At 38.9% G+C, this 15960-nt stretch overlaps 1 protein-coding gene across 1 annotated transcript in view; it reads left to right on the plus strand.

Moving 5' to 3' along the window:
* Nucleotides 1-12577: 12577 nt before the first annotated feature.
* ZNF782 (zinc finger protein 782) overlaps nucleotides 12578-15960 on the plus strand; it is a 58219-nt gene continuing 54836 nt past the window's right edge. Inside the window, exons 1-2 of the mRNA XM_055310510.1 lie at nucleotides 12578-12727; nucleotides 14968-15023. Coding sequence (XP_055166485.1) covers nucleotides 12637-12727; nucleotides 14968-15023 — 147 coding nt within the window. The 5' untranslated portion in view covers nucleotides 12578-12636. The remainder of the gene's footprint in view (nucleotides 12728-14967; nucleotides 15024-15960) is intronic.

The raw sequence follows: 15960 nt of genomic DNA on the forward strand, positions 1-15960 counted from the left end.
TTCTTTGCGTCTTTTTTCTAGAGCCACCAGTAGCTGTATAATTATGCTTCTGAATTGGCTTTCTGACATTTAATTGTAATCCAAATTATGTACTCTGTGGGAGACTGTACTGTTTCTGATTCTTTCTTTTGTCGTGAGTTTTTCCTCTAGTCATTTTGCTCAGTGCAGAGTGGCCAAAAACAAGTTGTTCTGGAAAAAGGAGATAAAGAGAAAGAAAAGAAAAAAAAAAAAAGACGGGGGTGGGGGCGGGAACAAACACAAAACAAAAAACATTAAGGAGTGTCCTCTGATTCTATATACTGTAGATCCCATGACTTCCCCTGGAACTTTCCAGTGCTGCTTGGTCAATAACTTGCTTTTCCCCTGTCCTTCTAGCTGGTCTTTTGGGGGAGGGGCCTGCTGTGTTGATTCTCAGGTGTGTTCACCTGGGAGTGCTGCGCAGCCTCCCTGCAATGTGCATGGCTCAGTGAGAGCTGTTTATCCTGTGAAACCCCTGCTCAGTCTCAGGTACAAGGTGACACCGGGAGGAACAACAACAGTGGCGGTGACCATCTCTCCAATTCTGGAGTCAGCTTCTGCAATAACTACCACAGCTCCCAGTCCTCAGGGACCTGCAAGCTCCGGGGGCGGGGGTGGGGGGGGCGCCATCCTGCACAGCTCAGGGCTGCCTGGCGGCAGGAGCATCTCGCTGTCCTGGGCCCTCCCAGCCTCCGCCTGTCCTGGGGGGAGCCGGCTATCGGGCTGCGTCCCCCAGCGCCCCAGGCTCTGGGGCTTGGACCGCTGGAATCCGCTCCCGGGGTTGCATAGCCCCCTCTGCACAGAGCCGCCATCGTAGCAGCCTCCAGAGCTGCTCTTGGGCCCAGCCGGCCAGCTTGCTCCAGCTCTTTAGGGAGCTTGGCCAGTGGGGTGTGGTGCCTCTCCCCCAGTGCACAGGTCCTCTGTTAGTGCCCTTGGGAGCCTGAGGACATCCCTGCCCCTCCTAGGATCCTGCCCCAGTTCCCTGCCTTTCCATCCGGGAAGGTTGGTAAATCTCCTACTTCCCTGGGGCTGGGCTTTCCTGTCTTGGGGGCACTTGCCGTGTCCTTAGCCCAGCTCCTCATGGGGCCCCCTTCCCCTTGAATGCTTTTTTATTTCTTTTTTTTCCCGTCTTCCTACTTTGATAGAAACGCAAACTCTTCTCACTGTAGCATTCCAGCTGTTCACTCTTTAAATCTCAGACCAAATTCGTAGGTTTTCAGGATGATTTGAAAGTTATCTAGGTAAGCTGGTGGAGACAGGTGACTTGGGGACCCTACTCTTCCGCCATCTTGCCCCGCCTCCCCTAGATATTGTTTTTTTTTTTAATCAGTCCTGATACCCCATGTCTTTTGATTGGAACATTTAGTCCATTTACATTCTGAGTGATTATTGAAAGACGTGAATATAGTGCTATGGTGTTACCTATAGAGTTGGTGTTTCTGGTGATGTTCTTTTCTAGTGTTTGTTGCTTTTGGTCTTTTTTCTCCACCAGAGGAGTCCTCTTCAAAATTTCTTGCAGGGCTGGTCTAACAGTCATGGATTCTTTTAGTTTTTGTCTGGAAAACTCTTTATCTCTTTCTATTCCGAATGATAGCCAGATAAGTAATTCTTGGCTGCATATTTTTCCAATTCAGCACTTTGAGGATTTCCTTCCATTTATTTCTGGCTTACCAAGCCTCTGTGGACAGGCTCACTGTGAACCTGATCTGTCCTCCCTTCTAGGTTAAGGACCTTTTTTTTCCCTTCCTGCCCTCATGATTCTTTCCTTGTCTGCGTATTTTGTGAATTTGACTATCAAATACCTTGAAGAAGGCTGGATTTTGTGGAATTGAATAGGTCTGTGCTTTTTGGATTTTGATGTCTGTATCCTTCTCCACATCAGAGAAGTTTTCAGCTATAATTTGTTTGAATAAACCAGCTCACTCTCACTTCATGTCTGGGACTCCTATGATATGAATGTTATTATATTTTAGTAAGTTGTTGAGTTCCCTATTCTACCTTCCTGGTCCATTACCTTTCTTTCCTCTTCTTTTCAGCTCCATTATTCTCCATAATTTTATCTTCTATATCACGATTCACTCCTCCACTTCATGCATTCTCATTTTTATGGCCTTCACTTGGGACTACATCTCAGTTATAGTATTTTTTATTTTGGCCTGACTAGATTTTAGTTCTTTTATCTCTGTAGTAAGGGATTCTCTAGTGTCTTCTATGCTTTTCCTGAGCCCAGATAATATCCTTATAATCATTGTTTTAAATTCTACTCCAGATATCTTACTTATATCTGAATTGACTAAATCCCTGGTCATGAGTTCTACCTCATCTTCTTTTTTTAGGGTAAATCCTCCATCTCATCATTTTGTCCAGAAAAGAAGAGAAGAAATAAAAAAAAGAACAAAAACAAACAAACCAAACAAAAGAGAGAGGAGTGAGAGAGAGAAAACCAAAGAAAACAAAAACAATAAACAAGAAAAAAAAAAAGACACCTGGATCCTGTGTGTGTTTTGGTCTGCTTGTTAAAAGAATCTAGACCCTAAAACAAAAAATATAAATAAAATCTTTAAAATTTAACAATAAAAATCTAAAAAGTAATTGGAAAATAGATCCTATTTCCTGTAGAGCTGAAGCTTTGCAGGACTCTATGATCAATAAAATTTGTGCTGTAAGTTGTTTGTGCTACTACTCTGGGAGAGGGGCCTGCACTGCACTGCTGATTTTAAGGCTGACTTGTTTCTGGGGAAATGCATCTCCAGGGCGCAGGGGGGCAGGGCTTGGTGTAGACTGTGCCAGCCTCCACTAGGTGGTGCTATTTTGCTCCATGAAGGCCTCAGGACAAGTTAAAAAGTACATATGAGAAATTTAATATTAGTAACATATACCATAGATAATTGGTTAATATCCCAGATATGTAAATTTTTTAAATAGAGAAGAAAATGTTACAGAAAAAAAGCAAAAGACGTGAGCTGACATGACTTCATGGGACATGATCAGATAGGAGGAAGAGAAAATAGCAAGATGATAGATTTAAACTGAATCATATTAATAATTACATTGCAGTTGACCATTGAAGAAGACAAATTTGAACTGCACAGATTAAATCAGACATGGATTTTTTTCAATAAATATATTGAAAATTTTTTTGGAGATTTGTGACAATTTGAAAGAACTCAGATAAAACATGGAGACTAGTAATAGGGAAAAATGAGAAAAAATTAAGTAGGTCATAAACACATAGAATATATGTAGATACTAATATATTTTATCCTTTACTACCGTAAAATGTACACAAATATATTATTATAAAATTTAAAATTTATCAAAATTTGCTCATGCATTTAGTCCATTGCATTACACTATTCACAGTTGAGAGAAATGTAAACAAATGTAAAGATGCAGTATTAAATCATAGCCACATAAAATTAACTGTAGTACATACTGTACAACAGTACTGTGCAACAGTAATAATTTTGTAGCCACTTTCTTTTGTTCTTTGGCTAACGCAGAGAGGTAAAGAAATGTGAGCACCTGCTTAAAATGCCTTAGGACTCTCATAATCATCTCTGCCTGAGCAGCTTATCTCTAGAAGATTGATATTTCCCACTTTTTGTGTATTTTTCATCACATTTAGTGCAATACCATAAACCTTAAATAACACCAAGAGATCCATAGAAAGTGCTAACATGATTCTGGAAGTGCTCCCAAGAAGCAAAGTTCATGACATTGTAAGAAAAAGTTGAATTGCTTGATATGTTATTATTACCATAGACTGAGGGCTGCCACAGCAGTTGCCTGCAATTTCAAGGTAGATAAATCCAGCATAAGGCCAGCTCTAAAAAACAAAGAATATTGGTGAAGCTTTTGCTGCAGCTATGCCAGCAGGCACAAAATCCTTGCACTTTTTGTGAAATGTGTCTGTGTGTGTGTGCATGCACTTTTACAAAAGGGCTTTTTTCTTTCTTTTCGATTTTAATTCCAGTTAGTTAATATACAGTGTTATATTCGTTTCAAGTGTACAATGTAGTAATTCAACACTTGCATACATCTCCCTGTGCTCATCACAAGTGCCCTCCTTAATCCCCATCATCTATTTCATTCTTTCCTCACCCCTCTTCCCTCTGGTGTCCATCAGTTTATTCTCTATAAGAGTCTATTTTTTATCTCTCTCTCTCTCTCTTTCTCTCTCATTTTTTCCCCTTTTCTCCTTTGCTTGTTTTGCTTCTTAAATTCCACAAATGAGTGAAATCACAGAGCTTCTGCCTTTCTCTGACTGACTTATTTCACTAAGCATTATATTCTGGAGCAGTCACTATAGAAAAAAGTATGAAGATTCCTCACAAGATTTACAACAGAGCTAATCTGGGAAATTATGAGAGAGATTATGGACATGGCAAAAAAAGGTGGGGGTGCAGGGTTTTAAGATATGGATCTTGGAGAAATTCAAAAGCTAGTCTAGTGTCAGTAATATGTATAACATCTACAGTGTTCTGTATTATATAAGACAATATTGATGTAGGTACTGACAGATGATTCATCTTGTAAAGAGATGATGTAAAATTAGGGTACTGGGAAATACAATACAGTAGTACTACAAATGTATTTTCTTTTCCCTATCATTTTCTCAATAACATTTTCACTTCTCTAGATTACTTTATTATAAGAATATAGAATATATTATGTATAACATACAAAATATGTGTTAATTGCCTGTTTATAATATTGGTAAAGTTTCTGGTCAACAGGAGGCTATTAGTAGTTAAGTTTCAGTCATTAGGTTGAAGAGTCAAAAACTATACATGGATTTTCAACTGCCACTCAACTGTATATACATGTAAACTGTGTCCTCTAAATAAAATACAGAGATAATAGTACTGGCTTATAAAATAAAACCTGCACACATAGTCTCTTAAACATTAAATATAAAGACACAGTGATGTTAAAAATAAAAAGGTGGGGTGTTTATTGTGCAAATGCTAGGGTAAATGAGGAAGGACTCACTGCATGGACAGATCATCTAAACAGAAAATCAACAAGGAAACAAAGGATTTTGAATGACACAATGGACTAAAACAGCTTCACAGATACATAGAGAGCATTCCATGCAAAATCAACAGAATACACATTGTTCTCAAGTGCACATGGAACCTTCTTCAGAATAGATCACACACTAGGTCACAAATCAGGTCTGAATAGATACCAAAAGATTGGGATTATTCTCTGCATATTTTCAGACCACAATTCTTTGAAATTGAACTCATCACAAGAAGAAATATGGAACGAATCAAATACTTGGAGTTTAAAGAGCACCTTACTAAAAAAACGAATGTGTCAACCAGGAAATTAGACAGGAATTTAATCTGTCCATTGCAGTGAGTGGGGTGTTGGAGTACCTTACTACTAATATATTAATATCTATTTATTTATTTACTTTGGTTATTATTTGGTTGATATAATTGGCTGCTCCCAAATTAGAAGCATAAATATTTGTTATTGTTAGATCTTCTTGTAGGATGAACCCTTTAAGTATGATATAGTGTCCTTCTTCATCCCTTACTACAGTCTTTTATTTAAAATCTAATTTATCTGATATAAGGATTGCTACCCCAGCTTGCTTTTGAGGTCCATTCACATAATAAATGGTTCTCCACACCCTCACTTTAAATCTGGATGTACCTTTGGGTCTAGAATGAGTCTTCTCATTTTTATTCAATCTGATACACTGTGTCTTTTGATTGGAGCATTTAGCCTATTTACATTCAGAGTAAACATTCAAAGATATTCATTTATTGCCATTGCATTACCTTTAAAGTCACTGTTTCTGTATATTGTCTCTATTATTTTCTGATCTGTTATTTTGGGCTCTCTCTTTGCTTACAGAATTCCCTTTATATTTATTACAGGGCTATTTAGTGATCACAGTTATTTTTGTTTCTATTTGTCTTGGAAGCTGTTTAATTCTCCTTCTATTCTGAATGACAGCCTTGGTGGGTAAAATATTCTTGGCTGCATGTTTTTCTCATGTATTACCCTGAATAGATCATGCCACCCCTTTTTGGCTTCCCAAGTCTTTGTGGAGAGGTCTGCAGCCAGTCTAATGTTTCTACCCTTGTATGTTAAGGACCTTTTGTCTCAAACTGCTTTCAGAATTTTCTCTTTATCTCTGAAACTTGTAGGCTTCACTATTATATGTCGGAGTGTTGACCTATTTTTATGGATATTGAAAGGGTGTTCTACCTCTTGGATATGAATGCCTGTTTCCTTCCCCAGATTAGAGACATTCTCAGCCATGATTTGCTTGGATATACCTTTTCTCCCTCTCTTTTTTCTGGGACCTCAATAATTCTAATATTGTTTTGCTTTATGGTATCACAGATTTCTCGAAGCCTCCCCTCATGATCCATTAGTTGTTTTTCTCTCTTTTCCTCAGCTTCCTTACTTTCCATCATTTTGCATTTTGTGTCACTGACTCTCTCTTCTGCCTCATTTACCCTAGGCATAAGAGTGTCCACTTTAGACTGCATCTCAGTTGAATCATCTCTAATTTTGGCCTGATTAGATTTTAGTTCTTTTATTTATGCACTAAGGGATTCTTTAGTGTCTTGTATGCTTTTATCAAGCCCAACTAGAGTATTTATAATCATTATGAATTCTAGGTCTGATATTTTACTTATATCCATACTGATTAAATCTATGGCAGAAAGTAGTTCTACCTTTTGTTGTGAATTTCGCCGACTAGTCATTTTTCCAGAGAATCATAGATGGAGAGAACAAACTCAAAACTATCAACTCTGACCTCAGCAAAATATATCCTAGACAAATCCAAAGAGATCAGAAACCAAAAATGAAAAAAAGGGGGTGCCCAAGAAGACAGAATTTAATCTCACAGGTGGACAAAATAGGGTGATCCTGTACACTTAATCCTGGGTATATTTTGATCTATTTGTGAGAAGACAGTAAATCCCAAAATTGTCAAGAAAAAAATATAAAATTATATTATGTGTATATATATAATTTTACATATTTTATATATAAAACTATGTGTATATATATATATATACAAAAATAAAACTGATTACGGTGAAAGGAAGGCAAAAATGAATTATATATCTGTAAAATGTAAATGTAAAAGTGAAAATTTTAAAAAGATTTTTTAAAAAGGAATTGATAAAATTAGAAACTAGTTGAAAAGGGAATAAAATGAAAAAAGAAAAAGGAAATTTTAATCTGAAAGACTAAAGAATCATGAAATGTGGTCTATATATACAATGAATATTACTCAGCCATTAGAAATGACAAATACCCATCATTTGCTTCAACATGGTTAGAACTGGAGGGTATTAAGCTGAGTGAAGTAAGTCAATTGGTGAAGGACAAACATTATATGGTTTCACACATATGGGGAATACAAAAAATAGTGGAAGGGATTATAGGGGAAAGGAGAGAAAATGAGTGGGAAATATCAGAGAGGGTGACAGAACATGAAAGACTCCTAACTCTGGGAAACAAACAAGACTTAGTGAGGGGGATGGGCAGGGGGATGGGGTGACTGGGTGATGGGCACTGAGGGGGCACTTGACAGGATGAGCAATGGGTGTTATACTATATGTTGGCAAATTGAACTCCAATAAAAAAACATACCAAAAAAAAGAATCATGAGAAATTCTATGTACTATTTTCCCCTATCATACAAGTTTTTCAGTTCTTGATCCATAAACTTGATATTAGCCTGATGTTCCTGTTGGTCTTCTGGGAGAGAAGCCTGTTGCTTTGATTCTTAGGTGTCTACCTGGGGGAAGTTACACCACCCCTTGCCCGTGGGCCAGGCTCAGTGTAAGCTGCTTCAGGTTGCTCTATGTGGCTTTTGTTCCCTGAAGGCTTTCTGTGCCAATTGCAAAGAGTGGTTGCTTGTCTAGTTGCAGAATTGCAGCTATTCTGTTCCCAGATCAGGTTGAATTAATAAGTTTCACAATGATTTGAGTTATCTAGCTGAATTCAAGTGACCATATAAAACAAAGGTCCCCTACTCTTCCATCATCTTCCATTCTTTTGCATTCTTCTGTTTTCAACCTATGTGTCTTTGAATCTAACATCTGTCTTTTGTAAATCATTATATTTAGATCTTACTTTATATATTTTTCCAATGTCTACTTTCTAATTGGGTTGAATTGGGTTGTTTGGATTGTTCCTATTTAGTGCAGTTATTAATAGTGTCAGAGTAAAAAAAAATAGTGTCAGAGTTACAGTTGCCAATTTGCTATTTGTTTTCCATGTCTTTAGCCTTCTTTGTTCCTCTGTTCTTCCTTTACTACCTTCTTCTGTATTAAATAAATCTTTTAGCATATCATTTTTTTATTTTTTAAAGATTTTATTTATTTATTCATGAGAGACACAGAAAGAGAGAGGGAGAGAGGGAGAAGCAGACTCCCTGCAGGGAGTCTGACATGGGACTCAATCCCGGGTCTCCAGGATCAGGCCCTGGGCTGAAAGTGGCGCTAAACCACTGAGCCACCCAGGCTGCCCTAGTATATCATTTTAATTCCTCTCTTGATTATTTTTTACTATATTTGTAAGCTATTTTACTGATGTCTGCTCTAGAAATTCCAATATGCATCTAACCCCATTATAGTTTATTCCAAATTAATGTCAACTTGATTCCTATGAAATATAAATTATTTTCTCCAAAATAACTCTGTTCTTTTCCCTTCCTGTTTTATTATTTTCATATGTATTACATCTATATCTTACAAAACCAATATTACAGTGTTATAATTATCTCTTTACACAAAGTTACATATTTTAAGAATTTACCAGAATATGAAATATATTTAGACTATTTTATTTTATACATGAATATTTATCACTAACATGCTCTTCATTTCTTCCAGTTAATTTGAGCTACCATCTGGTGTCACTTTCTTCCCGATTCCAAAGAATTTTCTTTAGTATTTGTCATAAATCAGTTCTGATATCAAGGAGTCCTTTCAATCTTTTTAAATTTTAGAATGCCATTATTTTACCTTTATAACTGGCAGATATTCACTGAATAAATAATTCTCCATTAGCAGTTTTTTCTTTCAGTATTTTGAATAATATTTTCATTCCATTGCCTTTTCATTTTTCCCTATTTCTTCAAAAAAATTATAGCTATTGGATCCACAATTTGAGGAATTATATTAGATGAAATGTGAGACATTTATTGGGAAAGTCTCAGAACCAGACAATTGGAATGTTTACATATCTTGGATTCAGATATAGCCTTAACCTTTGGGCACCTTAAGTACCCCTCGATCTCATAAGCAGTTTTTTCTCTTTATGTGTCTCTGTTTCTGCCTTGCTAGAAGTCAACTGTCAGATGAATTTCTAAATTATTACCCTGATTTTTTAAAAAGCCACTAGAAAAGAGTATCACTATGCGATTTCTTTTTTATGAAATTCTAGAGAAGACAAAACAAATTTGTAGTTACAGAAATCAAAAGGAAGAGTTCCCAGATGGAGGTGTCTGAACAGCTTAAAAATGATCCAATATACTTGGGCTCTTGATAGATGGAATTTATGTCAAGTACCCATTTAGATAAAGTTTGAATACAAGAATACCTTCCTTTTTAAAATATTTTATTTATTTATTCATGAGAGACACACAGAGAAAGACAGAGAGAGACAGAGACATAGGCAGAGGGAGAAGCAGGCTCCATCCAGGGAGCCTGATGTGGGACTTGATTCCAGATCCTGGGATCACAACCTGAGCTCAAGGCAGATAATCAACCACTGAGCCACCCAGGTGCCCCATACCAAGATGTTTCTTAAGATATATATCTATATATAAAATTCTGGATCTCATGGGGAGAAACTAACACAAGTCATTATAATAGGGCTTCAGATCCTCTCTCCTAGTCCTTGATATATCCTGCTTTATATATATGAGGCTTTGACTGAAGGGCAAACTGAGTTACTTTGACAGAATTCCTCATTACTTAGTCATAAGTATATACAATTAATTCGTACCCCCAAATCTCCAAGGAGGCCAGTCGAATCTCCTTTAACCCAAGAGTATATAGTGTCATCTTGGGAAATTATGGCTGCTGCATTTGCAGTCTCACTTAGGGGTGATTCTAAAATGTGCAGAAAATAGATCTCCCCAGAGCTTTTTATCTTGAGTAAGTCCTAATAATTCATTTTTGCTTTTCTTTCCCTTGCCTTCATAGATGTATCTTGTGAGAAGTTGTGGTGGCCAAGTTCAAAAAGGGTGTTGCCTGTGTTCTCCTCTAGGATTTTGATGGCTTCTTGTCTCACATTTAGATCGTTCATCCATTTTGAGTTTATCTTTGTGGATGATGTAAGAGAATGGTCTAGTTTCATTCTTCTGCATGTGGATGTCCAATTTTCCCAGCACCATTTATTGAAGAGACTTGTCTTTTTTCCAGTGGATAGTCTTTCCTGCTTTGTCAAATATTAGTTGACCACAGAGTTGAGGGGCCATTTCTCGATTCTCTATTCTGTTCCATTGATCTATGGGTCTGTTTTTGTGCCAGTACCACACTGTCTTGATGATCACAGCTTTGTAGTACAACCTGAAATCTGGCATTGTGATGCCCCCAGCTATGGTTTTCTTTTTTAACATTCCCCTGGCTATTCAGGGTCTTTTCTGAATCCACACAAATCTTCAGATGTTTTTTTTCCAAATCTCTGAAGAAAGTCCATCGTATTTTGATAGGGATTCCATTAAAAGTGTAAATTACCATGGGTAGCATAGAAATTTTCATCATATTAGTTCTTCCAATACATGAGCATGGAATATTTTTCCATCTCTTTTTGTCTTCCTCAATTTATTTCAGAAATGTTTTGTAGTTTTTAGTGTATTGATCCTTGACCTCTTTGGTTAGGTTTATTCCTACATATCTTATGCTTTTGGGTGCAATTGTAAATGGGATTGACTCCTTAATTTCTCTTTCTTCAGTCTCATTGTTAGTGTATAGAAATGCCACTGACTTCTGGGCACTGGTTTTGTATCCTGCCACACTGCCGAATTGCTGTATGAGTTCTAGCAATCTTGGGGTGGAGTCTTTTGGGTTTTCTATGCAGAGTATCATGTCATCGGTGAAGAGGGAGAGTTTGACTTCTTCTTTGCCAATTTGAATGCCTCTTATGTCTTTTTGTTGTCTAATTGCTGAGGCTAGGACTTCTAGTACTATGTTGAATAGCAGTGGTGAGAGTGGCCATCCCTGTCTTGTTCCTGATCTTAGGGGAAAGGCTCCCAGTGTTTCCCCATTGAGAATGATATTTGCTGTGGCCTTTCATAGATGCCTTTTAAGATGCTGAGGAGTGTTCCCTCTATCTTTACACTCTGAAGAGTTTTGATCAGGAATGGATGCTGTATTTTGTCAAATGCTTTCTCTGCATCTATTGAGAGGATCATATGGTTCTTGTTTTTTCTCTTGTTGATATGATCTGGGATAGGAATTTAATCTTCTACCTGAGGTTGTTATCCCAGCATCTTGATATATGTTTCTTTTTTTAAAAAAAAAAACTTTTTTTTTATTTATTCACTCATGAGAGATAAAGAAAGAGAGGCAGAGACATAGGCAGAGGGAGAAGCAGGCTCTTTGCAGGGAGTCTGATGTGAGACTCGATCTTAGGACCCAGGTATCATTTTCTGAGCCAAAGTCATACGCTCAATCACTGAATGACCCAGGCGTCCCAAGATAAATGTGTCTTAAATAAACATATGTAGTGACTACTTTCCCTCTATTAGTGATCTTTATGCTAAAGTAAATTATTATTGATTTAATATAGTTTGACCAGCATTTTTGTGCTTTTCTTTGTCATTCCTTGAAGAATGACAAAGAATTATAAATGTTAGCAAAAAAGCAAATTTGTCATTATGCACATGGAAATATAAGATAATTAATATAAAAATTTGTTGAAAAGGAGAATTCATCAAAAAACATCCTATATACATCTACACCTGAAGCACCCGTCTTGACTCCACACTAGACTCCAAGGGCACCAGGACAGAGCCTCAGAGATTGGTCAGTCCTGTGGCTTGGACAGGGTGGAAGTCTCAGGTTGAAAAATTATAAGATTACAGGTTTACAGCTTTATTATTTGAATCCTAAATGCCTCATTTGTCATAACATTTCTTTTTTTTGCAAAATCAATTTTCCTACATAACTTCAAAGTTTTTTTTTCACACTTCACCTACTTAACCGTAGTTTTAGTATTTTTAGTATCCCATCCATATTCAAGTTTTCCCATTGTTTACAAATAACCTAAGGGAGAAAATGCTATTTCAATACGGAGCCAAGAGAGGGGCGCTCTTTGTATTTGGCAGAAGAGTTCAAGTTTCATCCTCAACCTCTTCTGGCTCAGATGGGCGGGAGACTTTCAAGAACAAGCAGCCTCCCGCTTTCTAAAACGCGGAAATGCCGAAAGAGTGACTTCAAACCTTGCTGCGGAGGTCTATGGGAAATGTAGTCCTGAATCCTTAGGCCTCACTGCGGGGCACTCTGGGAAGGGGCTTCTGGGCTCCTTCTCGCAAGCGCAGTCGTAGCCCCGCCTCCTCATTCGTCCGCTGGGGACTGCGGGAAAGCGGTCTTGGAGCCCGAAGGTCTCGGGAAGAGGAGGATGCGCGCCTGCGGTGAGAGTGCTGCGGGGCCTCCTCTGAGGGCGCGCTGGTGTCTGGGGATGGGAGCGGGAAGTCTCTGGGACATCTCTGGTAGGCGCCCGGCCGGCCCTCGGCCAACAGGAGGCTGGTGGGGGTGTCAGGGGGGCAGGGGAAGAGCCCCGGCCCTCGGGCTTCCGGCGGGCCGCGGGGCTGAGCCCGTCTTGAGCAGGTGCTGGGTGCAGGCCTGGGTGTGTGCGGACACTATGCTTGGACACGCCTGCAGCCCGACTTAGTGGCGGTGGGAGGGAACGTACGTTTACAGCGCTGATGGCGACCATGCGTCTGCGGTGAGAGCCTGAGTTCGGGGAAATTCCAGCAGAGGCGATAGGAGGAAACCGGGTGAGAGTCAGCTTTCTCCTCTCAAAACTGTATTAATATGACTGTTCCATGGGCTCGTTTGAACTTCTAAGTCCTTACTTGTAAAGTATTTAAACAATTGCCGGGCACTGGCCCTGAGTTATCATTAAAAGACACCGTTCTTTTCGTTGGGTGATCTCACATAACCTCACGACCACTTAAAACAAACAAACAAAAAAAAAACCGAGGCTCAGGTTGGGGGAACGATACATCCAGGTCACAAGCTAGCAGTGAGGGAGTCTGGATTCAAGGGCAGATGTGCTTTACTTCCAACCTCAGGCATTGTCTAACCATCACGGCTGCCTAAAACTAGCCTTCAGAGCACTTAGTAAGTGTAGCCTGACCCCAGGTCCCCAAGGATATAAAAGAAGATGAATGTAGATGGAATCTGACCGTATGTCAGATATATTCTGATGTTTTAATGTCTCTTCAGGTCCCTTGGGTCAGACACAGGTTCCTGGCCCCTTCTGTATTATCAGGCTGTCTATTAAATCTGATATTATTTTTTTTTAATTTTTTTTTAATTTTTATTTATTTATGATAGTCACAGAGAGAGAGAGAGAGAGGCAGAGACACAGGCAGAATGAGAAGCAGGCTCCATGCACCGGGAGCCCGACATGGGACTCGATCCTGGGTCTCCAGGATCGCGCCCTGGGCCAAAGGCAGGCGCCAAACCGCTGCGCCACCCAGGGATCCCCTAAATCTGATATTATAATGAATTCCAAGAGTCATGGTTTTGCCACTAGAATGAATTATTTCTTAGGTGCGTGTCCCAATTACCTTGAAACAAAGCAAGCCTCTAGAGGTAGGTAGGAAGCAGGGGACCTCTGTGACTAGGAGTCTTACGTGGAAGAGAGCACTCCTCTGACCTCTCTCCAGAGCTTCAGAGAAGAGACAGAAGGGCCCAAAAAAGAGCAGATCATAGGTTTGCAAGATCAGAAGCAGTTCCTGATACCCTTGCCCAGAATAAGCTAAATTTAGTGGTCACATCACCTTCAGAAGCCACCTCACTATGTGATAGGGGAATTGGGGCCAGCCTTGAGAAGAGTGAAAAGAGGGTGGTCCAGGGGCAGGCTGCTCAGGAAAGGCCACTCTTGGAGAGCTTGTGAGGGTGAGGTGGGGAGTAAGGGATAACCAGGCAGAAATGACCCCCATGCTGCAGAGGTTGCACTGCTGTTCCAATTGTCCATCACCACATGTGACACTAGTGACATTATTGTGACCTCACAGGATCCCAGAATGCTGATAAGGGCAGTGTTTTCCAAAGTCATCTACTTCTCTTTTGAAAGCTTTAAGATATTGAACCTGAAAGGTTCAGTGACTTACTGGGGAAAACCTAGTTGGTTTGTGAGAAGAGAGTCAGGAAAGAGTATAGCTTACTCTCTCACAAGTAAGTCACCAAAAGCATCTTATCAAAGGGGACTTTTGAAAAATACATCACAGCTGAAACAATAAAAAATTCCTGTCTTGAAGCATCTCATTTTTTTTTTTTAAACTAGGCTTGCCATGATTTCTATGCCAGGGATTAAATATTACTGAGAAAAATATGCAAATGATGCATGCTGAGAGTATTTGTCTGCTAAGTTAATTTTACTGAAAGAATAGTGTCTCATCCTTTGGTGTACTCTAATTCAAATAATCTTCTGTTGTTTTGTGTTTAGTCAGAAGGACACATGTATTATTATTAAATCAGTCAAGAAAATTTTAATGTTTGCTCACTAAAAAACTGCAGGTTTAAGCCCATGATCATTTCAGAGTTACATAAAGACAGGTGATACTGCCTGTACATGATTCTTCTCATTCCTTTTCAAGGTCCAGAGGGCCCCATGCCCACGGGGAGGATGATGTTCTACTGGGGTACTGAATTTGGGGAGGTGAATGTAAGAGCTATTAGGACAGATCTGGTGACCCCTGTCTTCTTTCTGTCCCCTCAGCTGCACCACAGGTCTCTACATTCTCCCAAGATCCACAGAAAATGAACACACCTCAGGTGAGCTCTTCATTTATTCCCCACTTTGTATTGGAATGGATTTATGAGATTTAGAAGGATCCATGCATTAAATGGAAAAGGAGAAATAGAAACCTCATTCTTGAGCAAAAATATACACTGTTTGACTATCAGCCGTCGTTTGTTTTCAGCTTTTGGTAGGTAACCATGGTTAGAGTAGGGTTAAGTTCCCTCCATATACCAGGTTGCTAAAATTTCATGTTAGTCATGAATGTGCATTGAATTATTGATTGCCTCTGGTGTATGTATTGGAATAAAACTAGAGCTTATTTCTTTTATCTGTGAATACTGTAAATAGTGTAACATATTTTCTAATATTAATTTAAATTCCTGTAAAGACCCTAGTTGCTAACAAACGTGGTAAATTGCTTCTTACATATTTCCCTCAGGCCTTTTGCTAATACTATATTCAGTGTTTTTATTTCTGTATCCACAAGTTGGATCAGACTATACTTTCTTGTTTCTCTGTCCAATTATGGTAGTATGGCCATAGTCTCATGAAAGGAAACAGAGAACTTTTCTGCTCCTTTTCTAGCAATTTAGATGAGAAAATTGTAATGCGTGAGGATTTTTGTGAAATTACATATAGATTTGGACCTTTAGAAGGCATTTTGTATGAAGACTTTGGTTGTTGATTTATTAGTCATAAGCTTATATTGGATTTGTATTTTTTTTTCTGGATTTATTTATTTATTTTAGAAAGAGAGAAAGCATGGGGTGGGGAGGAGCATTGGGAGAGGGGGAGAGAGAGAGAGAGAGAGAGAGAGAGAGAGAGAATCTCAAGCAGACTCCCTGCTGAGCACAGAGCCCAATGCAGGACTCAATCCCACAACACAGATTATAACCTGAGCTGAAATTAAGAGTTGGATGCTTAACTGACTAAGCTACCCAGGTACTCATGTACTTTTTCTTAATATAA

This window comes from Nyctereutes procyonoides, unplaced genomic scaffold, assembly GCF_905146905.1.
Source record: "Nyctereutes procyonoides isolate TBG_1078 unplaced genomic scaffold, NYPRO_anot_genome, whole genome shotgun sequence".
Lineage (NCBI taxonomy): Eukaryota > Metazoa > Chordata > Mammalia > Carnivora > Canidae > Nyctereutes > Nyctereutes procyonoides.